Source organism: Glandiceps talaboti, chromosome 3 (genome assembly GCF_964340395.1).
Source record: "Glandiceps talaboti chromosome 3, keGlaTala1.1, whole genome shotgun sequence".
In the NCBI taxonomy this organism is placed as follows: Eukaryota; Metazoa; Hemichordata; class Enteropneusta; family Spengelidae; genus Glandiceps; species Glandiceps talaboti.
Genome location: NC_135551.1, coordinates 19,529,594 through 19,554,144, shown reverse-complemented (window position 1 = coordinate 19,554,144; position 24,551 = coordinate 19,529,594). Strand labels below are relative to the sequence as shown.

Genomic DNA, 24,551 nt, shown 5'->3' with positions numbered 1-24,551 from the left:
GACAGAGACAGAGACAGAGAAAGAGAAAGAAATAAAGACAGACAGACAGACAGACAGACAGACAGACAGACGGACGGACGGACGGACAGACAGACAGCCAGACACAGACAGACAGACAGACAGACAGACAGACAGACAGACAGACAGACAGACAGACAGACAGACAGACATAGACAGTGACAGAGAGAGACAGATGGGTGGGTAAGCTGGAAGGAATGTAGGTAGGTAGGAAGCTGGGCAGGTGCGAAGGAAGGAAGGTAGGAAGAAATAAAGAAAAAAGGAAAGAAAGAAGGAAGGAAGGAAGGAAAGGAGGGATGGAAGGGAAGGGAAAGTTATATAGGTAGGTAGGTAGGTAGGTAGGTAGAAAGTGGATAGGTAGCACTATACGTCTGGAGAAAGTGAGAGGTACATGCGGTCAACAATTAGCAATTCTTTTACGAAATATTGGCAGGGTTTAGTTGATGTTCGTTGCTTTTGACTGACACCTGTCAATATTAGACCGTGTCTTTAACTTCTTCCAACAAACAAAACACTTGCAACACAGTGACTGCTAACTTCCTACAAAGAAAAACTATTTTCTCGACCATTTAAATATCTTTTCTTGTTCGTCTGTCAGTTCTAAATCGGGTAACACTCCTCAAGGTGGTTGATGGACGCAACTTGTTTTTTTTTAACACGGCAGTGACGCAGAATGAAATATAATTTGATGGACACAACATGTCGAGAGTATTGATGAAACTGTTAACGAGATTACAGGAATTATCTGCCTACGCAGACAACATACATAATTAGTGTTCTGGCCATCACTAGAATACTGTATTGATTTGAACCCCATTGTTAAATCGTTTCGTGACTTTTTTCTTTGCAGTTTCTGACACACTGGATGAATTTCAATTGTTGGTGATTTTCAAATATCTCGCTTACACAAGCTTGGTTAATTTACACCAAGAATGATAAGTCGTCGGAGATGTCAGCTTTGATATCAAGGTACTAGTACTTGTATTTTCATTGGGTTCACAGATGTCCTACATGTATATTTGTAATTTTTCGGTTACAATACGCCGTGACATTTTACACTATCGGTCACTGGTCTTCTTAATGCAAATCAAGAAAAGCAAGTCAGCAGATTTCTCTCCTCTATCATGTGTTTTTTTTTCTTTCAAAATGTCATGCGCGGTTTAATTTATCTTGGAAACATTCTTATAAGTACATCGAAATGATTCACACCTTCACAGCTAGACATGGTATGACCTTTGTTGGTACCTACGATGCCAGAAATGTGTGAAAATAATTCTTTCAAAAAATTATTGTCATAGTAGCATGTTTTACAACAAAATTTCTGACGCTATTTCAACGATAAGGACTATTTGTTACGTGCCAAACCAGAATAAAGTTGTCGCATACCAAAAAGTTACAGAAAAACGAAATTTTGTACCCCAATAATTTTGGAGGGAACGTGCCCGGCACTACTGTAACACAGATATCGAAATCTGAATGACAAACATTCTATCTATCTTCAATAAGGGTTTCCATATTATGTAAATATTTAAATTTAGCACGGATATTTACGCAAATAGAATAATTACAATTACTATAAGAGAAAGCCTAAGGATGGATTTTAATGTTTAGAGAGTGCCCATATTCTATGATCGATACTAATCCTTCTCCGGCTTGCATTCTATCGTCCTGTTTCTTGACATCGTATATCAGGAAAAAAAGTGAGGCTTGGAGTTTGTGCCTTCACTTGAAGTATGAAGAAAAGCAAACAGCGCCTTCTCTTTATTAGCGCTTGGTTATGCAAATTTTGCTAATTATGATTTTACGGTATGGTGCATTTTTTCTTTTCCCCCCTCCCCCATCCCGTCCCTGTTTTTAATCAAATGCACAAACAATCGATCTACTTCTTACTTCTTTTCACACAACTGTGAACGTTCACGTAAAGCACATTCCGAATCGCGTGACAAGGAAATTCGGCCAAGTAAAGTAAATCGATTGCTCAATTGATTCGAGACTGAAACAAGATGAAAGTATCACGCATGCGTAAATTCCAGCGTTTTTCCCCGTCATTCAACTAGGTTCAAATGAGTTGTGTAATTCCGTTTTCCCCAATAGTACCTTGGAAATTTTGTAAACTTGCATAAGTTCATGACACGCGCCAGTCGCGAATACTTGTACTAAAATAAATCAATTGTATTTCCTTAGAAGTACCATCATCATGGTAGCCGCAAAGTTCTCACAAGCGAAGGCGCAATGAGGTGTGGTTTTACAGCGATAGTTTGTGGGTACTGTACACAAGTCTTAGGCATAGAACGACACAATATTTTTGTGAATTCATAGAGGAGACATATTGTGAGTTTAATAAAAGCTTACGGTTAGAAGCTTATCGCTCTCCATAAAGTATGAATTTAATTTGTCACGTGGGCACATAACGAAACCACCTGTCAGCTCACGTGAAGGAATATATGCAGTATTTTTTGAGTCCAATGTGTTGATATGATGTACCATGTGTTTGTTGCGTCCAGTGTGTTGACGTACCATGTGTTTGAAATTCCCAGCACATCGACAGAAGTGGTTTCATTACGGTGTCACACAGTGTGCTCCTGTCGTGTAACTACACGCTTGCAGTAGGAGTATTAAAAATTCATTAGGGCAATCATGCGGAACACGCCGGCAGCTAAAATTTAACAAAATTGACAGCCATGTCTGATATTTACAATAACAACAAAGACGTGGGAGGACTATGGATCAGTATACAAAATAAATGCCATGGTTTTTTTTTTTTTACCTCTGTTCACTTTGTTTTCCAAAATGATTTTACCCCGTGTTTTCTTTTTTTTCAAATGGGCAATTACTGTATTTCTCTTTTAAAACGTAGTACGTAATAGATACACACATGACTCAGCAAAATGCTACTTCTTTCATGGAAAGGGAACAAGCTTTCCTTCTAAGCTATCAAAATAAAGAATGAATACATAATTAAAAGACCATGAGCATTATCCCTTAGGAGGTGCGTGAAGCAACAACGTTCGACTTCTTTTGAACCGTCTTCTACAATTACCGTTCTTATTGATAAACCATGGTTACCACCATATTTGTCTTATTACGTATTATAAAGAAATCGCCTACTTACAGGAACGGAGCAGTGAGAACCGTCTTGTCTTTTCTCTCACGTTTGAATATGATGCATGATGTGAATACTATATGTTATTGAATTATCTTATAGTCAGTTTTACTTTGTCATAATTACATCTTTCCTTTTTAGAAGATTGAAATTTAGTATTTTTCTAAGTTACTACAAGCACGGGTGTAACCTTGAAGGGAACATATGAAACTTATACCAGTTTATAGACTATATATAGTGGTCTGAATGTGAAGGGATATTGAGGGGAATGCCTGCTGCTTTTCTGTTCATTCGCTCGTCCGTGTACGAGTGTACATCCATGTCTCTGCCATATATAGTTTCGGATTTCACTCAAACTTGGTGCAATGGTGGGATGCATAGAAGCATGTCATTGTTTACCTTGTTATTATGAAATCGTTGAAAAAGGAGCAAAGACCCACATGTAATGCTGAGGCCAGTTGCGCCTATAGAGAGGTCGCGCGGTGCAGGATTGGTACCCACGTACGCTTTGAAAAGACGAGGGCGGACGACCTAACACGTGGATGGCATCATCAGAGTCATATGCTCATAAAACAGAAGGTTACATTGTAAGTGAAAGGGAAACATGTGAGGGTGATTTTTATATTAGCTGCGTTTCTTTATCCGTGGAGGGGGGAGGGGCCAGAAAAGCCATTTAACCTAAAACACAAAAGAACTACACATGGAATTTTTTATGCAAATTTAAGGCATAAAAAATAATGACGTCACATTCGTCAATACAGCTACACATCAATCATCGACAAAACATCCATCCAACCCAAATTCAAAATGTAAATGTTCTCAGCAGTAAAGTTGTTGTTGTTGTTGTTGTTGTTGTTGTTGTTGTTGTTGTTGTATACCTTACTAACCATCTGAAGGTACCCTCTGTTGTGTAACAGGGTTCATTCATTGTCAAATTGTTACACAACACAGACGTGTTAGTCGCACTTAACACCCAGTAATATATCTATACGCCATTACTGTGTAGACCATTTTGAGGAGTAGAATTTCACCAGCCACCTTCACAAGTAGGCGTTCCTCCTCGGGCGTTCTTGAATCTCATAAAGGTTAAGCCTGTATTACGTTTACACTTAGTCTTACAGCTAGACTCCTCGGGCTATTCTGCTCACTCTGAAGGCGACCGAATTTTGCTATAGTGAAGGTGATAGCCCGAATGGTGTGTTCCACCCAAATATATATCAGAAGAAAGCCCGAGGTCTAGCAGCCAGACTAGTTTACACTCAGCATGAGAAGTTAATCCGGCTTACACGTGTTCAGTTCAACCTGGTTTATTTACGGATTACATTTTGCATTCGTCTTCACGAGAAAATTAAACTTGGGTGGGGGTGGATGGGGATAGGAATGGGAGGTTTAATGGCAATGTTAACCGGACTTTCGACATACTACATGTATAACCATATGCTACCAGCAAAATACATTGAAGGGGAAATACCCCCCCCCCCCCTCGCGCATATTTTTATTCTGACAACCAGCAGTGCAATGTTTTTGGCGGTGGTCTGAGAATCGTAGCATACCCCGTACAACACCTGCACGTGGTCTTATTCAATTGGATATGCAATTGTACACCTAGCCCTCATTCATACAGCAGTACATACGACGATAAGATGAAAACATCTGAATTGTGATTCCATAATTTATCGCTACAACAGAAGTTGAGAATGTATACCTGCAGCAACACAAAGGGGAAGAACTTAAAGGGTTGATTTTAAATCCTGGGTCATAGGCGATGTATGAGTTCTTTAGTGAACATGTTACGCGGTCAAAATCATCTTAATTCGACTTCTATTTCTATGCAGAGTATGCCTTTAAATTTAAGGGGCACTACAGAAAATACAGTATCTTTGGTAAATTATCAGTTCTGGAGAGTTATTTCATGGTTATTGCAGATAGCAGAACATACATATGGTTTTAACTACCTTCAAATAAACCAATCATCGATATTTGTGTTCGTTTTTTTTTTTGCATACCAATGTCTGCTGTTTCCCATGAGACAATGCGCGCGTAGGACCTATCATTGAGAAACAAGTTTCAACTCGGTTTTTCTTTGCGATAACTTAAGTGATGTAAAATCATGAAATGACTGCAGAATCCAAAGCTTACAAAAATATATCATTTCCTAAAGTGGCTTTCCAGAAAAATAAGCCAAGAATAAACTTCGTTTTACGCCAGGCTCACAACTTCCCGTGAACACGTAGAAAGGTACAGGCTAGGGATTTAAACACACTCTCTCAAAAAAGGGTCAGCCTAATTTTTCAGAGTCCACTAATATATGCCATAAGTCACGGGACGGAGTCAAGACGTTTTACGTTTACACAAACACCAAACACTAATAGGGAACTTGCAAGCGTGACTGAGCATGCTCAGACGCAAAGGACGATGGGATTTTCTGTGGTTATCTTAATACCTAATTTGTCGCTACCGATAAAATAAACCTCCCACATTGCTCAGGGTGACTATGAATTGATCATGTGTGGTTAAAAACAATGTAACATTATTGTTTACAATACTATTTGATTAGTATTTATTATCACATTTCCCATGATGCAACATTCAACATGGCGGGTTTGCAAGTTCCCTATTCTCGCAAGCCAGAGCTCATATTTCTGCTAAAGCAACGACTTGGCAACCTCTTGGCGGTGCATCTTGGACGGTGCCATTCAATAGGTTGTGGATGCGGTGTTGGAGACAGGAAGTATTGCTGCTAGATGTTCGGACTTTCTTTCGATACTATAAGCGAACGAAGCTCGCAGTGAGGGCTTGCCCGAACACTTGGATGTTCCATCTAGTATTTTATTAAGGTAAGTGGTAGATAATTAAGGTAAGTGATAAATAAAATAGTATTTTATTAAGTAAGTGATAAATAAATAGTATTTTATTAAGGTAAGTGATAAAAGGTAAGTGATAGATAATTAGTATTTTATTAAGGTAAGTGGTAGATAAATAGTTCTTTATTATGGTAAGTGGTGGATAATTAAGGTAAGTGATAAAAAAAATAGTATTTTATTGAGGTAAGTGATAGATAATTAAGGTAAGTGATAAATAAATAGTATTTTATTAAGGTAAGTGATAGATAAATAGTATTTTATTAAGGTAAGTGGTAGACAAATCCAACCCAACCCATACAGTGTGTTTGAAACGTCGCGGTATATATAGGTGCATATCATGACAACATGTACATTGATATTAAGTAGGTGACTGTCTTGAATTAGCTCTAATAAGTTAAAAAACAACTCTATATTGACGTCACGTAAAGACTCGTACATGGTCATCCGGTGTCTCCGCGATGTCATGGGGATATTCGTGACATTTACACACATAGATGTAAACATCAAAATATTGTAAACTATACCTCACTAATCTGTCTCTTATTCTCTGTGTTATCTTATCTGGCACTTTCTTTCACCTAGTCTCTCTCTCTCTCTCTGTCTCTCTCTCTCTCTGTCTCTCTCTCTCTCTCTCTCTCTCTCTCTCTCTCTCCGTATCTGTCTCTATGTCTCTGTCGCTGTCTGTCTCTGTCTCTGTCTCTGTGTCTCTCTGCGTCTCTGTCTCACTCTGTATCTCTTCAAATCTGTGTCTCTGTCTGTCTGTCTGTCTGTCTGTCTGTCTGTCTGTCTGTCTGTCTCTTTCTCTCTCTCTCTCTCTCTCTCTCTCTCTCTCTCTCTCTCTCTTCATATATTGAGACTTAGAAATAACTTCAGTACCTAATTTACAGAACATGAAAGTGATAAAGGATACATCCCAGGATACATGTATATGACTTGTACATAAATATTTTCGAATGTCTGCAATTAAATTTGCCTTCGTAGAAGTACCTTAAAACTACACAGAAAGCGAGGTAGCCATTACTTGTTATCTAAAAATTTAACGATCTAAAAATGTTTCAATTAAAATGTACTCATGAGTACTAGAAGAGAAATAACTAACCGTTGGACCAAAGGTGCACGGCGTTGTAATGCTGTTGGCGTAGTCGATATAACGATTTGTCATATACGTGCCCCACCTCTACAGCATGAAGTGTAAACTCTCTCTCGGGGCATATGTTGCCATAGAAACTATTACAACCATGTCCTTAATACTGATTTGTTCTTTCCTGTCACTCCTGGCATTCTAAAAACAAAATGCGATAATCAGTCTGTGTTGAGAGTTCTGCATTAATACATATATCAAGCAAATTGGCCAGCTGAGAACGTTGAATAAATCTTACACTGACATGACATCACCGTGGGTGTGTGTCGGGTTACAAGATTGATACCTCCACACACAACTATGTTCACTAACACACATCCTTCATGTATATATGTATGTATGTATGTATGTATGTATGTATGTATGTATGTATGTATGTATGTATGTATACATTGTTTTTATGCAGTCAGACAGACGGACGGACGGACCGACAGACAGACAGACAGACAGACAGACAGACAGACAGACAGACAGACAGACAGACAGACAGACGGACGGACGGACAGAAAGTCGTGGCCGATGACACAGTAGTTATACATAAGAAAATGGCAAGAAATGACATATTTCCCAGTACTTATATGTGTATATATATCACCGTGTTGCTATAATATTCATTCATTTTGTTGCAATTTTCATCACACGCACGCGCGCGCAAATACACACACACACACACACAGAATATTAACCAGTCATCAACCATAAACTGTGGTGTGTTTACCACGTTTCTTATATACAAGGTTTCTAATTTTCAAAGCTATGTTTAATAACCCAACCACAAAAAAAAAACGTTTGCTGTGTAGTTTTAAAGTGTATCTTTTTTAAATACTCGTCATCGAATGTGAGATAAATAACAGAACAGAGAATATTTCAATGATACAGTGCGTGACAGCGAAATGAATACAATCGCCGACTCTCGCTTTTCCACCTTGCTCATCACAAGATCGTTCTTATCGCCATCTGTATTCAACCCCTTGTCAATTCCTCCGCATATTAACATACCTTCACAACACCTAATGTCGCCAAGAAGATTTCATTTATTTTACTGCGTAAGACCATCTCGCGGGCATATGCTGCTGACGCTAATGTTGTCATGACAGACGACTGGTTGTCATAGCAACCACGCGTCAGCGCAATCCTCCTGATTTCCCTCACAGTGTTAGGGAGTCCATACTTAGTACGAATACAGGCTTATTCAGCAAATACGATACAACGTTCAAAGCGTAAACAACGTGTCTCGAAAACGGCTAAGATAGAAGAACCACATCTTTACGACGAAGACAAATATTTGAAAGCAGGTTTCCATGCGAGTGTACGTGATTCTGTCGAAAGAAACGGTAGGTGAATCATTGTTTTTTTAAATATATATATTCAATATTTTTTCTACACCGTTTTTGGGTGTGACGTTAGTCAGTTTTATTTGTTGGATTTGGGTTTATAATGGCACAGATTGCTCATTGCAAACAGGTGATTGATATTTGCACGCAGGCAAAACTGTTTTGACATGTTACTAATAATAATAAAAAAAGGAAAAGAAAAAATATGTCCTTGATGTAAGTTTAATATACTCATTCCGGGAAATGTCCTGAGGGAATAATTACTCGGTTCTATATTTTTAAAATCTTAATTTCGGTCATTAAAAATTCTTTAGATGGGATGAGGAAATAATCGAGTGGTTATTTTCAATTACGTAAGTCTGTCTATTTACGACAACTTTATCAATAATGCAAATGACCTGGAAAACTTGTTCGTTCCCACCCGGAAAGTGTATTACTTTTGATGTTGCAATAACAGTTGGGTGATTGCGACACACGCATAACATTATTGTGTTTTCCTCCTACAGAGAATGTAATATATTCTGGACTCTCCTATTCCCTCTGTCAGTCCAGTCTACAGCCCGAAGGAAGCAACAGCGTGCCAAGAGCTTGAACGAAATCGACAGCGAAAACAAATATCTACATATCTATAGAACTTAAAGTCTTGTACATTTCAACACAAATATTCGTGTGTGTTCATTTCGTCTAAGGTACTGCGAGAAATTCGGTATCTCTGAATTTCAAGATAGAGTTGTGAATTAACGTTTACTGCCCGTGAACTGATAGTGATACCCCAGTGAAACGTAATCAATTAATGTGCATCTAACGCAAAGAAGGGAATATATTACCACTACACTACGCTCGCGATCGACAATACAGAAGTTAAGTGTCGGGTGGAGGAACTCAATCAACCCGCTACAACCGTAGCAACTTAATCAACATTATTTTCAGGTAAGGTATCAATTGACTTGTTTGCAGCATATTTTATTCAACTATTGTAACAAAAACGCAATGTTCACTGACGATGTGTTCATAAGTGACAGTCCATATAAAAGTTTTTTATTCTATTTGGGGTGCCTTTTTTATATACTTTTTTTGTGTGTGTGTGAAATTTCGTTTGACTTAATTCTCGACAAAAAAAATTGAAGTTGATGTGTTGAGTAGCGTTAATACGGTAAAAAGGGGTGCTATAAAGTGATAGACTACGTATTTGGAAATTCCCGCGAAAGTACAATGGTTGCAGTGATAAATAAATGACGAATACGGAGAGTACACAGTTACGATTGTGTAATTCTGTAGGTAGGACGAAAACAAGAGTCGTGGGATCAAATAAGAAACTATGTCGAAACCTACAATATTGCGAAATACCACGGTGTTAACGTTCTCATCACTCACGGGTTTCATAGCAACTGTTAGCGGAAACAGACTTAAAATGTCTTTGTAATTGAAATCGTACAAATATTTCAACAAGCGGTTTTTTTTTAAGTTTTCATTCTTCGAGTTCAATTAATTGCATAATTTCTTAACAGAAAAGAACTTTGTTAAAGGTGTGTTGAGTCTCAACCTACCAAAGTGATCTGAAGTTTAGTCAAAGTCCCCCGATCTGAGGGTTTAGTTAAAGTCGGTGTATGTATGCAGCCCATTTATCGACAGTTTTGACACATTGATTTTTTATAAAAACATGAAATTTTATTAGACCTAAAAAAAAAAAAATACCAAAATTTGTATCACCACAGAATAACTTTATATATCTTCACCATTTTCAATTCTGGTTCTCCATGTTGGTTTTGACGCATCATATATATACACCGTCTCAGCGTTTTACGAATTGAAACCGAACAAAATCAATGTGTCAAGTCAGTCGTGTAGTCGTAAATGTTGCTTGCATACCTGCAATGATATACATGTACGGCTATCCAACCTAGTATTCTGGATATAAAATTAAATTCGTCGCTTTCACACGTAAATCAAATGTTATTGGATGACCATCACAGCCGCCGTATCCAGATCACATAATTTATACAAATTGTCTTAGACGTCAACACTGCTTAAACTATAGGAGCGGGTGAGATCTTTTGGAATCAATTGGCTTTACAAAAAAAAAATCAGTATAAAAAAAAATAGCCAGTACAGGGTAGGGATCAGTCGATTTTAAAACATGCTCTTCAATATGTGTGAATAAGCTTCATGTAAATATACGCTGTAGCAGCTGTGCAGTGAATAATAAAAAGACTATTTTTTTACCTTCCGATATGACAATGACATAGATCGGTACCGTCAATATGTCTCTCTCTGTGTGTGTAAAGAACATCCCGTCTAAATAGCGTGCTTTATAAAATAGTGCCACTTATTCATTTTGGTCTTTCCAATTTTTGTTTTCTTTTATTATCTTCCCGTTTTGTGACCAAAGATTGAACCCATTTAGCCCGAGTTTGAACCCGTGAGTTTGGACTGTACCTACTTCCCCAATCCCATTTTCCCCGCGTCTTTCTTCCGGTTGAGAATTTATGTTCACAGAGCAATTCTAGAATGTTGACTCCATTGTGAATGTCTCATGATGAATATTTGTTTCCTCACTAAAAAAAATGGTACATGTGGTTAGCGTAGAATTTTGGCTGAAATACTGATGCCAATACATCGTGAGTGAATCGTGTTATGGGTGTATTATTCTCCCCTAATACATCCGTGATCCTATTTCTAGCGGGGTATGAGTGCAAGAACTGTCGAGGCAAAATTAATGTATTTAACGTTCTACAATTTTCATAAAATGCGACAATTAATGAACATAAAAGCTGTCACAGAATAATGAGAAGCACAAAGATAGCCTGTCGTTTTCAGATTACAAGCCGTCAGCTTGCCATGGTCCCACCTGATTACAACTGTCATGTCATGCCGATATTTACACGGATGAACGTAACTTCTCGTCCTTTATAATACGTCATTTACGGAAGTCATTATCCCACTCGTGAACGAGATTGGCAGTTGTGCACATAAAGCCATGTTTGATGACATTGTATACGGGGAAATAGCCCAATGACGCAATTTACATGTAGACGAACACGTTCAGCAGTAATGTCTGTGTACATATATCAAAGGACAATTTTACTGCTTCTTATCCAGTAGATGTGTATATACACGGTAATTAACCTTCCAGAAACAGACACCGACAGACAGGCACAGACGCACAGCCACAGACACAGACACAGACACAGACACAGACACAGACACAGACACAGACACAGACACAGACACAGACACAGACACAAAGACACACAGGCAGGCAAACAGACAGACAGACAGACAGACAGACAGACAGACAGACAGACAGACAGACAGCGATACAGACATATATATTTAATTTCAGTTAGATAAAGGTGTCTAAGGTGTCTCAGTGAGAACAGTGCTGAATACCAAATTTGTAGCAGATATATATATATATATAAGGAGAGGATATGGTGATGGTTATATTGTCAATTGAAAACGATCCTGTGGTTGTTTGTTTGAATCATTTCCACGGTTTGAATGCTTGAATGGCAAAATCAAATGAGAAGTTGACTTTGTTGAGAACTTGTACTGAAGACACGTCTTTCAGTATATCTGTGTAACAGCGCCATCAAAGGTATACCCCTAGCCGGAAGAGGCACTATAAATGCCAATTGCTTTCCCCCTTAATCACTTTGGACGTTTCTATGTCATCGCATCCTAAATGTTTACTTTCAAAAGTACTAACTTGTATGTCTTTACCGAGTAAATACTGTCGACTTTGTGAAAGCTATCATTCGAATGAAGCCATGTCCCAATCTCTCGTGTGTTCTGAGTATTTCAGTATAAAGATGAACACAGGTTTAAAAATTGCAATATCACCGCGTTCAAATACAAAGATCGAAAACGTTCGCTTATAAAAAAAGAAAAAAAAAGAAGAAAGTTATGCCTGGCTCAAAGTTTACAAACGTTATAACATATACAAACAGTTCAAAGCTCAATGCTAAAAAACTTTGAATTGCCTGTGTGTTATAACCTTACTTTTGTCAATCGTTTGATTTTAATAGCAAGCTGATGAACATTTTTGGTCATATCGTATATATGTATGTATGAACAACTAAAAAACCCGTAATTTAACCCATCGTCGTAAACCACAGCCTCATTTACGGCACCGTGCAAGACGCACCTTCAAAGTGTTTTTCCCCGATGTATCATAGAACAAAAATAAGCTCGGGTTTGCGAGAATGATATCACCGCTTTCAAACACCAAGCTCGAAAACGTTCTCAAATAATAATAATAATAAAAAAAAAAAAAAAGTCGCGTCTGGTCTATTATGCAGGAGAATAATTGTCAAAATTGAGTTGAGAGCAGACTTCTTTATACCGCCATAATAAACCAATTCAATACATGTAACAGAGGACCCACTATCTAATCCCCATCCTAATCGAAATCGTTTATTATTTATATTTCGATACAAGTCGAGATCCTTTCCGTCAGATAGGTTCATGTTTATTTTAACTCCAGAGATTCAGAACAGTCTAGATTGCTTGAAACTGCACACTAAATTGTACAGTAGACATCAATTGATTATCTGTCTTGTTCAACTGCAAACTGTCTTATACAATGAAAATCACACGACCTGAAACAAAACGTCGCCTGGCTGGACAAAATCTTACTAACACTAGTACTTAATTGTGTTACATTTTATCATCTGGCTCAACAAACGTCTTTGTAACATTGCTACATTGTATCACCTCGCTCGATACATATCTCTGTTGGTAAGGTTTTTGTTGAACCAGACGATAAAATGTAGCAATATTTATAGTAAGATTTTTGCTTTGCCAGTTGACGACTTGTTTCAGGCCTCGTTATTTTCATTGTATATTATCAATGATGTGCGTGCTAAAAATAATAATGTGTGGGTTTTTAAAAGCAAATATCGTTTTCTTGGGAAAGGGAATTATTTACAGAAATTTAACAACTGACGCAATTTTGTTGAATAGTGGGGGCTAACAACAGGATTAAAATTGCACGATGAAGCTTCGTTATGGACAGTCTGATGGAGATGGCTGGGGTGCGTGTGTGTGGTGGTGGTGGGTGGGTGGGGTGAGGTGGGGGTTTGCTGCAGTAAAGTAAGTGCAGAATGGTCACTGCGTCGACATCAACTGTGATGATGATGAGATTCGTGTCAGACACATATTTATCCATATAAATTAGCTAGTTCTGTACACCATACAGGTGATTGACATCGAGAAGTACATTCAATTGGTTCTTGAAACAACCAAATCATGACAAATTTAGTCGTGAAATTATTTTGATGAATTTAACGAATACGTATAGATGTGGTGATCGTTACTCAGAAATTTGCGGAATGTACATTTGACACTTCAAAATCAGTGTTATTACGTAGGTGTCACTCATCGACTAATCGCACTCGCTGCCCACGTGCAACTAATGTAATGGCAAGGCATATACCTTTGAGAGATTGCGCCTTTCCCGCTCACCTGATGACGCAAAGGACGGCATAAAATGAATTTGTAGGGCGATGGACGTAGCCTCAGTGGGCTTATTTACAGTTGGAATATACGTATTTTCGCCAAAGGCTATTGCAAGTCTAATTTGAATCCGACAGACTGTAGATCGAGGGGGCAATAAGAATTGATTTTTTAGTTTACCCACCCGAGATCTAAATTTTACCCGTAGTTAAGTTTTAACAGCTGTGAATTTTTTTGACGAAAATTTTGAAGTATTTCGAAGTAGTTTAAATGCTTACCCTTAACACGATAAACATATGCTACTAACTCGGTCTAGTCGTGCGTTAACAAATCTGGGGAATGGATTATATATTCTATATTCATTTTTGAAATACAAACAAATCGTTTTGGAAAGGAAATATGTCAAATTTTCGACTCGAATATTACGAGATTGAAAGCAGAAAATTAGTTTTCTTGATAAGAACGTTAACAGTGCTTTATACCCCAGGCTAACCAGTCATGCAGTCTACTACACGTATGCCACAGATTCTCCTTAGATGAACATTCTAAGACCATGTGTCGGTCACGTGATCGCATATGCAGTTGATTGTATGCGCATGAATAATTTGTTATATGGCAAAGCATTGGGTATTTTCCCGTCTGGGATTGTACTGAGGTAATTCAACTGTTAGCTCGTATTGCACAACTGTTGTATATAATCTCAAGTACAGGAAACGTGAAGGACAGTGATCTAACATCAGACTAACAAACATGTCTTGTCTACAACAATTTGTAGTGCAATTGCGCCTTCAAATACTGTCAACAATTTGGGTTAATGTCATTATCGTCGTTTTGTGAAAACTATACATGAAACTACTGATGAAATAAATAGATGGATGGATGGATGGATGGATAGAGAGAGAGAGGTAGAGAGAGAGGGAGAGAGACACACAGAGAGAGACAGAGACAGAGAGAGAGAGAGAGAGAGAGAGAGAGAGAGAGAGAGAGAGAGAGAGAGAGAGAGAGAGAGAGAGAGAGAGAGAGAGAGAGAGATTCATTGAAATATTTATACAGTATTTGCATTTATTTGATATTTAAAAAATAGCCGGGGTGGGGGATGAATGCTATAGTTTGGTTATAATTAATTTGTGTATTGTTTGTTTGTTTGTTTGTTTGCTTGCTTGCTTGTTTGTTAGTTTGTTAGTTTGCTAGATCATAATGACGAAATTCTTTCTCGCAATACAGTATGAACTCATCAGATGCAGTCGATAACGTGGAGAGTAGAGTACTGGCCATCACCTGTAATGCGTCGTTATGTTAGAAACGTTAGACACGCCAGTTAAATGACCACATTACCATATATTTCCCATCGGAGCTCTCCTTAGAAGAGATTGTATACAGATAAAATTCAAAAAAGTCAATATGGCCGATTGAGGTGAATTAACACGTATTGCGGTGGCTTGTTAGTGTCATTGGGTGATTTTGAATTTCCGACGTTTTCACCTGTGAATTTTTCAGTTGATTGTTAAAATCCTAAACTGAAAATGTGGAAAATACAAAAAATAAAGAAAATGTCAGAAATTCAAAATCGTCCAACTAACCTAGCGTAGTGTCTAATGATTTACATACATACATACGTACGTACGTACATACATACATACATACATACATACATACATACATGCATACATACATACTAGTACATACATACATACATACATACATACATACATACATACATACATACATACGTCTGAGAGAGAGAGAGAGAGAGAGAGAGAGAGAGAGAGAGAGAGAGAGAGAGAGAGAGAGAGAGAGAGAGAGAGAGAGAGAGAGAGAGAGAGAGAGAGAGAGAGAGAGAGAGAGAGAGAGAGAGAGTGGGGAGGAGGGAGGGAGGGAGAGAGGGACAGGCAGGCAGGCAGGCAGGCAGGCAGACAATATCAATTCCGTTCACTATTCAGTAAACTATATTTCTAAACCTAATCTTTGTGATCCAGTGTCAGATCTCGCAGCATTTATCGTTAATCTTTAAAATCACGGAATCTAACTACCGACAGAGAAATTTGATAAGGTGAAGTTAGTACTTGTGGGGGCGCTCATCATAGACGTGATGATATCTCACATTGTCAGATTCAGTTAGTGTGTGCATTCATATATCTTGTAGTTAATAAATATAGACAGTTTTATGTCAGACTACCGGAGGTTATCAACTGACGCTTATTTCAAGTTATTTGCTGTTGAATCTGCATAGTTCAAGACATCGTCGTAAATGGCACCGTCGAAGATACACCGCCAAAGCTCGTTTTTTTTCGCAGTGTCTCGGAAGAAATAACAGCCCTGGTTTGCGAGAATGGGTTGAATATACAAGAGTTAAACCTGTACACACGATTATATTTACTTGATACCGCAATAGCCGGCCATATTACTATAAAACAACAACGGAGGGCACACACATAAATTAGTAAGCAAAATGATATTCCGTACAGCAAAATTTCGAGATTTTGATAAAAAAAAAGATCGAACAGATTTTTTGGGGTTTATCGATTTAGCACACTAAAATAAGTCGGTATTATACTATGAATGTCAAGAGCGTGTGGTACGGCAGAAACCAATTTGTAAATTACAGGCACGCAAACTTGATGTACGTATCATACGGTTGAAATATGGCGCATGCATATAATCACAGGGATGAAACGCAAAGGTGTATGGCAATTATCCGATTGGTAAATTACTGGCATGTAAACATGATCGATATTAACCTGTTGACAGCGCTAGAGGTATATATTCTGTTTAATCTCTCCTACCTCGATTAAACGTGGAATTTTACCGCCATAACGCCGTAAACAGGCTAACATCATAATCACAAAGATAAAATAGGGTGCATGCATATAATTATCATAGAATGAATAGAAACACGAGGATGTATGGAAGTAAACCAATTCGTAACTTCACATTGACCAAAAAATAAACACGGTGTATGCCAGTGGCAGTAATGAGATTTGTCAAGTTCACCTCCCCGATAGAGCTATGGCATGACGTCACTTAAATATGTACATTTCTCAACATTTTGTAATATTATGTTTATTTTATGCCGACAAAAATAGATCATGATGCGAACTAAAATAAATTATATAACTAAATGTACTGGCTCTAGGCACAGCTGTACAATCGAGGCCGTTGTATGTTTACTAACGATGGCTATAACTACTTATGATTTTCGGATGGACGTCCAGCTAAATTGAGCGTTAAACAAATGTCATACATTACACCAAGGTAAAAATAATGTATACAATTTTTTATGAAAAAATTTATGAATTTTGGTGAATTTAAACTCCCACAGACTATCACTGTGAAGCAATATTTTAAAATAAAATGGTCATTAATTGATGAAATAGACACACTGTGACAGACTGAGACAGACAGACAGACAGACAGACAGACAGACAGACAGACAGACAGATAGATAGACAGATAGATAGATAGATAGATAGACAGACACATATGCACACACACGCACACACACACACACGCACACACACACACACACACACACACACACTGTGACAGGCGCACACACCACCACACGTACCACACACGGAAATCGCGTTGGCACACTTTTGGGGAAATTATTATAAATCAATATTCGTCCTCTGGTACTTGGAACTGAATCGGTATATTGGTCAGGAAATGCGCCATATACGTATTACAAGCTTACTAACATAATGCTGGACGAATAAGGTTTCTCCTAAATCCAAGTTAGGTATTTTTAAACTAAATGGAATTAAGCGCCGTAATCTCCACGAAAACGTTTCTTTTCTATAAATAGCTCTTAGGCTTAATTAAGCTACATATAAGGTTACATTTGATTTAATTCTTGGCAACGTTGATAATCGTCTCTGAAAAGTAAATCTAGAAATTCTCTGCGACGCTTTGCATAATATGTTTAAATGTCAATATATTTTTGTTCATAGCTCAAAACACAAACATCGCACGTATAAACAAAAATACTTTGGTAGCGTTTTCGACGCTCACTGCCTTGTCTATTCCCCAGATGTTGGGTGTAAATATTCCAGAAATCGGTTCATTTTTTTTTTCATATGCCAGTCGAGATGAATTGAGAGTCGCAATACGAATCCTGTTACTATGGGAACCGACATGATGAATTGCCCGCCCAAAGAAAACGTTTGCTTTTGCAATTGCTTAGATTATCTAGCATGTTTCACCTTTATTTTACAATTGCTAACACGTTTTATAAAATTTGGTCGTATTTAGGTGAATTCACACACATTTATAGTATAATTTAAGCTTTACTTTCACTGTTCAATTCGTGACGATGGTACACTATACTAATACTAATACCAAACGTGAAACAATCTCTCTGTCTACACTCTCTATATACACATATGCAGATAGTAATTAGGTTATATATATATATATATATATATATATATATATATATATATATATATATATATATATATATATATATATATATTATATGCTATAAAGTATTTATTAAAACATATATTTATCCAACCTGTTCGCAAATTTAATTACACAGTTAGTATTACGGCTCAGTTTTACCTAATTAAAAACGCTCTCGTCTCTCACTAGATAGTAGTACGACTTGGATAGGTCTGTTGTTTTGTACAGTTCAGTTTACATTGTAGAAAGTCATGGAAGCATTGGTCAAATTGCAACCCTACATATTTGCCAGTCGTGTGAATACTACAGGATATAGGGCAAGCTGTTACACATTCAACAGGTGCGTTCGTCACGGAACGCCATGTATCACTTATGAAAGGTGATAATTATACCTCGTAGATTGAAGTCAATTGCAGAAACAGTTCTCAAGTCTTTCTCACGAGTGGGTGCTGCTGATAGCTGTTTAAACCCACGCTCCGTACATTCGTTTCTTATTAGTATCCACATGTAAGTCCCACACAAACTCCAATATAAGCCGCCTGTGGCAGTATAACATATTGCGTATAACACTGATAGAAACTGAATGTATGATGCCAACATCTTTATTGCAAATCCCCACGTGCAATTTCATCTGCTGACTACTATCAAATCCAGAACGAGGGGTGTGTGTGTGTGTGTGTGTGTGTGTGTGTGTGTGTATATGTGTGTGTCTGTCTGTCTGTCTGTCTGTCTGTCTGTCTGTCTGTCTGTCTGTCTGTCTGTCTGTCTGTCTCTGTACAGTATATATTGACGGAAGTTGTCTTGCGTAAATTCTAACAATATAATTTTTAGCTAGGCTAGAGATTACTGAATAGATAAAAATAAAGGACGCTTATAATATACATTTATATTCCAAATATATTACTCTAAAATACACTTGCCGCCAGTGCATACTTTGGAAATACATAAATAGGACAAAACCTTGTTTTTTATGTTTAAAAGTTTATCGATGTACATTATACCAATGATCGTGACGTCATTTGAGTGCAGTGACGTCATATATTATCAACCTGTATGAATCGACGCGACGGATTGGTAGCAATTTAAAATGACAGTCGGAAGAACACTGCTGGGGAAATGTTATGGTAATTATTATGCAAATTTAGGATTCCGAATGACATTGTTGCCATGGTAACCGGCATGCGCCTACGCATTCAGATAATGTTGCATGCTGTGACGAAAATAGTTACAGTCAGAATTTTCAAAGTTTCCATATGGAACTGAATAGCGTTGAAAACTTCCATGGAAAATGGAAATTGTAGTTGAGGTAGAACAATAATATCTGTTGGTGTTTTTGTTGATTTAATTTAACAGCAAACAACACGTGACCGCTTTCATATCTAGTAATTTTCGAATGTGTCCATGGACTTCGATATATCGGATATTGTAGGTATATTTGATGTATGTAGCCCTCATTTCTGTCAAATATTTCGACGCCGATGTCATTATTTTTTTCTCGCTCTGGAGCCTGGGTACTGAGCGAAATATGAGAATCCAGGAAAGGACAATGAATACAGACATATTTTTTTTTTTATATCAATTCCTACATGAAATCAATTTGTATTTTTATAGGGACAATTTAAACATGTTTGATTTGTAAATACAAGAGAGAGAGAGAGAGAGAGAGAGAGAGAGAGAGAGAGAGAGAGAGAGAGAGAGAGAGAGAGAGAGAGAGAGAGAGAGAGAGACGGACGAACGAAGTCAATGACCTGAGGAGGGAAGGAAGACGGCAGTAAGAACAGCCACTTACACGGGTTAGGGTTTATACTTATGTCGATCACAGGGCGACTGAATGCAACCTCATTAGCATTTTCAATACATGGCAACCACCCTCATTCTGTTGAACTGACCAATCAGAGTACTCTTGATTGAGAACAATTGCGACATCCTGCGCAGTCATCAAAACTATAGCCTTCCACAGGGCGCAAAGTAGTTCTACAACTCGTACCGGCTTCTTGTGTTTGGTGTCTTGTCTCGCGATAAATATAACCCTTTCTTGTTTCTAATACAGTTTGGAATAATACTGAAGGTATATATTTATGATCATTTTCTGTTTTATAATAGCGATAGTTTAGAAAAAACAAATGTTCGAGCGGATGGCTTCTACAGGCTCCCAGTGACAAGGTCATAATTTGCACAATCTGCAGTTTTCAAGCTTGTTGCTTCTTCACTTGCGACTTTCGCAAGCAAAGTGCAACCTGACAGTTATTGTATTTTCTACGTAATAAGTTCCTAACTTTGACGTTTCTTTCATTCCATAGCTGTATCTGTTATCCTCAACATGGCTTCGACTGATTCCCTGAAACGCTTTCAAGTGCTGAGTTACGAGCAGGTTCAGCGCCTGGATGAGGTCCTGCAAGACGTTGTACCCATTCACGGACGTGGTAACTTCCCAACCCTGGAAGTCAACTTGAAGGACCTAATCAAAGTTGTACGCAGAACTCTGGAAACCGAAGGAGTACAGGTGAGAAATTTGCGCTTGAATGGAGGGGCTGCCAGCTACATTTTAAGCACTGAGCACCAATCTTACAATGATCTTGATCTTATATTTGGCGTGGATCTCTCGGAACAAACATTCTCAAAAGTCAAAGACGCTGTTCTCGACTCTCTCCTCCATTTCTTGCCAGAAGGAGTTAGCAAGGACCGTATCACACAAGGTTCGCTGAGAGATGCGTACGTTCAGAAAATGGTTAAAGTGTGCAACGAGTCCGACAGATGGAGTTTGATATCTCTGTCAAATAACAGTGGTAAAAACGTTGAACTGAAATTCGTTGACAGCATGCGACGGCAGTTTGAATTCAGCGTTGATTCATTCCAAATCATCCTGGACTCTTTGCTTCTTTTCTACGAGTACTCAGAAATACCGATGAATACAAATTTCTACCCAACCGTTATCGGAGACAGTGTTTTCGGCGACTTTGGCGAAGCTCTTTTCCATCTCCGGAATAAGATAATTGCGACCCGGAACCCCGAAGAAATTCGGGGCGGCGGACTACTGAAGTACTGCAACTTGCTCGTTCGAGATTACAGCCCCGCGAGCTATGAGCAAATCAAACAACTCGAACGCTACATGTGTTCCAGATTTTTCATTGATTTTAGTGATTTGCCCCAACAACAGCAAAAGCTGGAGAGCTACCTGACAAATCACTTCATCGGAGAGGAGCAAAGTAAATATGAATATCTTATCATTCTTCGGAGGGTTGTCGACGAGAGTACAGTCTGCCTCATGGGACACGAGAGACGGCAAACGCTGAAACTTATAACAAGTCTCGCTGATCAAATTCAATGCAACAACAACAACAATATGACATATATTACGCCACAAAGTCATCATCACCACCACCAAAACTACGCGTACTCGTATCAGCATTTGTACTACAACAACAGTTACCAGCACCACCATTCCCCTAATCTCAACTCGTACTATGTTCCGCCGTACCCCAACGCTAATTGGTTACAGTGTGCGTGAATAATAGAATATGATCAAGGATAATTCTACGCCAGAGAAAGGCTGTAGTCCGTATGTACATGTAACCCTTCCGGTACTTATCGACATCTTTCTCCTGTGGACGTTTACTGTACTTTCCGATGAAATTGTCAGGTTGCTGAAAAACTGAAAATGAAGTGTCGTGGGAATCATGGAATTGCAAGAGAGTTAACGTTACAGTTTAATGCACCAGTCTTATTGCTGGAAATTGACTTAAAAAAACCCCACTTGGCCAACGAAACGTCATTTTTGACATGGGATGTAACCACCAGCTTGAACGTAACGATGATAGTACATCGAAAAACGTGAGTATAGATGTGTGACCCTTTCATCCATTCATCGTTTTATGTACGTCGCTGAATCTGCATTCATCCGCGTAAACACAACCCATCTATCAGCAGCATGCATTTCCGTGCGACGCTCTTGTTGCACTCCCACTGCCTTAGAAGTTATTCTCATAATATAGTTGGTGGTCGTCGTGTATTTGTGCGTTCTATATCAGTTCATCTCGGACTTGGATAAGCGGTGACCAACTTCTGGACACTCGAACTCGAACTCTAAGTACATGCGTGTTCTAAAGCTCTGATATTTACATCAGTGCAACGATGTGTGACAATTGACACATCTTCATTATCAAATGACATTTACTTTCAGGTTGCTATGACAACCCTGACCTTGTGTAGCCTTTAGTTAACTTTCATTTACAATTGTAATTTTGACTAACTTGGCATAAGATTACAGATTTGAATGGGACAGTTGATTACAAAAACATGAGTTGTGCAATTACACAACTAATCAAGTGTACAGTAGTGTGGAATTGTTATTCTGTGCTATCATTGGCATGTATTATCTGCGAAAAGTCCTGGACAAATTGTTGAATATATTATGTTAATTAATTTGTTCATGATGGAATGCAGGTAACAGCTAGGTACTAGCCATGAGATGCTACTACCAATGTAGATTACCAATACCAAACATATGGTTGAAACAGTAATTTAAATTTAGTCGAAATTCGGACAGCTGGCTGAAATGACACATGATTGATGTTCCTTTACATCACATATGTTTTATTTTAGCTACCATTTATTAATTTTTCATAACTGTAAGTTGTTCATATTCAGACCAAAGTAAATATTTGTAACCCGAATCATGACAGTGTATCAGAATTAATGTATAAAAAGGACTTTTTATGTCAGAAATGGGTAATGGTGAGGGGGTTTCTCATTTGTGTACATGTACAGCAAGGCATATTTTAGTTGCCGACATGCGTTTACTTGTAAAGCAGCATTTTTGTTTCATTTTTGATGTTCAGTTCAAAGAAAAGGTTATTTTTGCATGTTGATAGTTTCAAGAACTGAAATATGGAGATTTGTTTTGAAAATCGAATGTGTACAGATCTGTTCTGCCAAAATTTGTGAAAAGAATGTTATGTATTTTTGTTACTGAAAAGAGTGTAGAAACCTTGTGTAAGAAATGTAACTGCCAGTCAAGGAGAGATTTTTTTTTCATTGAAATTCCTAGATGTAAGTTGTGAAGGTCTCAAAGACAAGAACTAAGAAGAATTTTTGCATATATTCAAAAATCAAAACTTCCACTTCCAAATTGTACTACTATAATATGCGAACGACGTTCCAGATGATATATATACCATTGTATGGTAATGTAAAATTGTTCATAATTGTGTCATAAAGAAACCACAAAACAGGAGGAATGAAAAAAAAAAATCCTTTATTCTGTATAAAAATGTACAAAAAAGTTGACATAATTTAAAAATTGTAAAAATTTCAAAAATAGCAAAAAAAAAGAACAAAAATATTATATATATATATACAAGATTATATATTTTAAAGTAATCAATCCTAAAAATCAGGGCTTTTCAAATTCAGTATTCTTCTGTTTCCATGGAAACATATCAGCTGTGACTGAAGATTTTGTGCCTCAGATTACCTCTTTCATGCTTTGAATCATATCATTGTGGCCCTGACTTTTAGGTAGGTGATTGCAATCTAGTTGACAGCCTGGCAAGCCTGTCACCTTTATGCCTCTGCAACTTGAGCTTATTTTTCCATCTTTCGAATTCGAGACCAGTTCTGCCAACCCCTCTAAATCCACAATGGTATGGCCCAGGTCCTTTTGCTCCTCTTGGTGATGGGATACACCTGTTGCATACCACTGTAGTATAGGGGTTGGCAGAACTTGTTTTTGAAGTGCAGATACATTTCCTTTACATTAATCAGAGTGTCTCAAGGCTCATTAAATTATTTTCCAACTACAAACAAAATTATGTCTGGTATTTATTTATTCAACACTTGTGTGTGTGTGTGTGTGTGTGTGTGTGTGTGTGTGTGTGTGTGTCTTCCTCACCCTACCCCATGGCACCCACCCCACCCCATGTCGCCCACCCCTCTCAATCCTACAACAATACAACTCACCGAACATTTACAAAGTACACCAACTTAAGTGTTAAGTGCCATGTGTAAGATGTATGATAATCAGTGAGTGTGCTCTCCACTAACATACATTATGTTGTGGGTCAAAATAATACAAACTTGGTTTTCTTTTGACTGCCACTGACCCAGCAATTTCTTGTGAGCCAACAAAATTTGGTGTGTTTTGCTCTTTTTGTGACGTCAAAATGACTATTAATAGAGGACACACTGGTATTAACAAAATGTGTAGAGAGCTAGTGGAGATATGCTCTACT

General features: G+C 37.9%; 1 protein-coding gene across 2 annotated transcripts; it reads left to right on the top strand.

Annotated features, from left to right (window-relative positions):
• The first annotated feature begins 8,317 nt into the window (after positions 1–8,317).
• On the top strand, positions 8,318–24,111 carry LOC144432505 (terminal nucleotidyltransferase 5C-like). 2 transcript variants are annotated; one of them, XM_078120727.1, is made up of 3 exons: positions 8,318–8,460; positions 8,967–9,390; positions 20,622–24,111. In XM_078120727.1, exon 3 carries the CDS (start codon positions 20,642–20,644, stop codon positions 21,827–21,829), a length of 1,188 nt encoding a protein of 395 aa, XP_077976853.1. In that variant the 5' UTR covers positions 8,318–8,460; positions 8,967–9,390; positions 20,622–20,641; the 3' UTR covers positions 21,830–24,111. The 2 variants fall into 2 exon arrangements, with proteins under 2 accessions (XP_077976853.1, XP_077976852.1); XM_078120726.1 differs by lacking the exons at positions 8,318–8,460; positions 8,967–9,390 and adding an exon at positions 20,260–20,389.
• Positions 24,112–24,551: the final 440 nt, after the last annotated feature.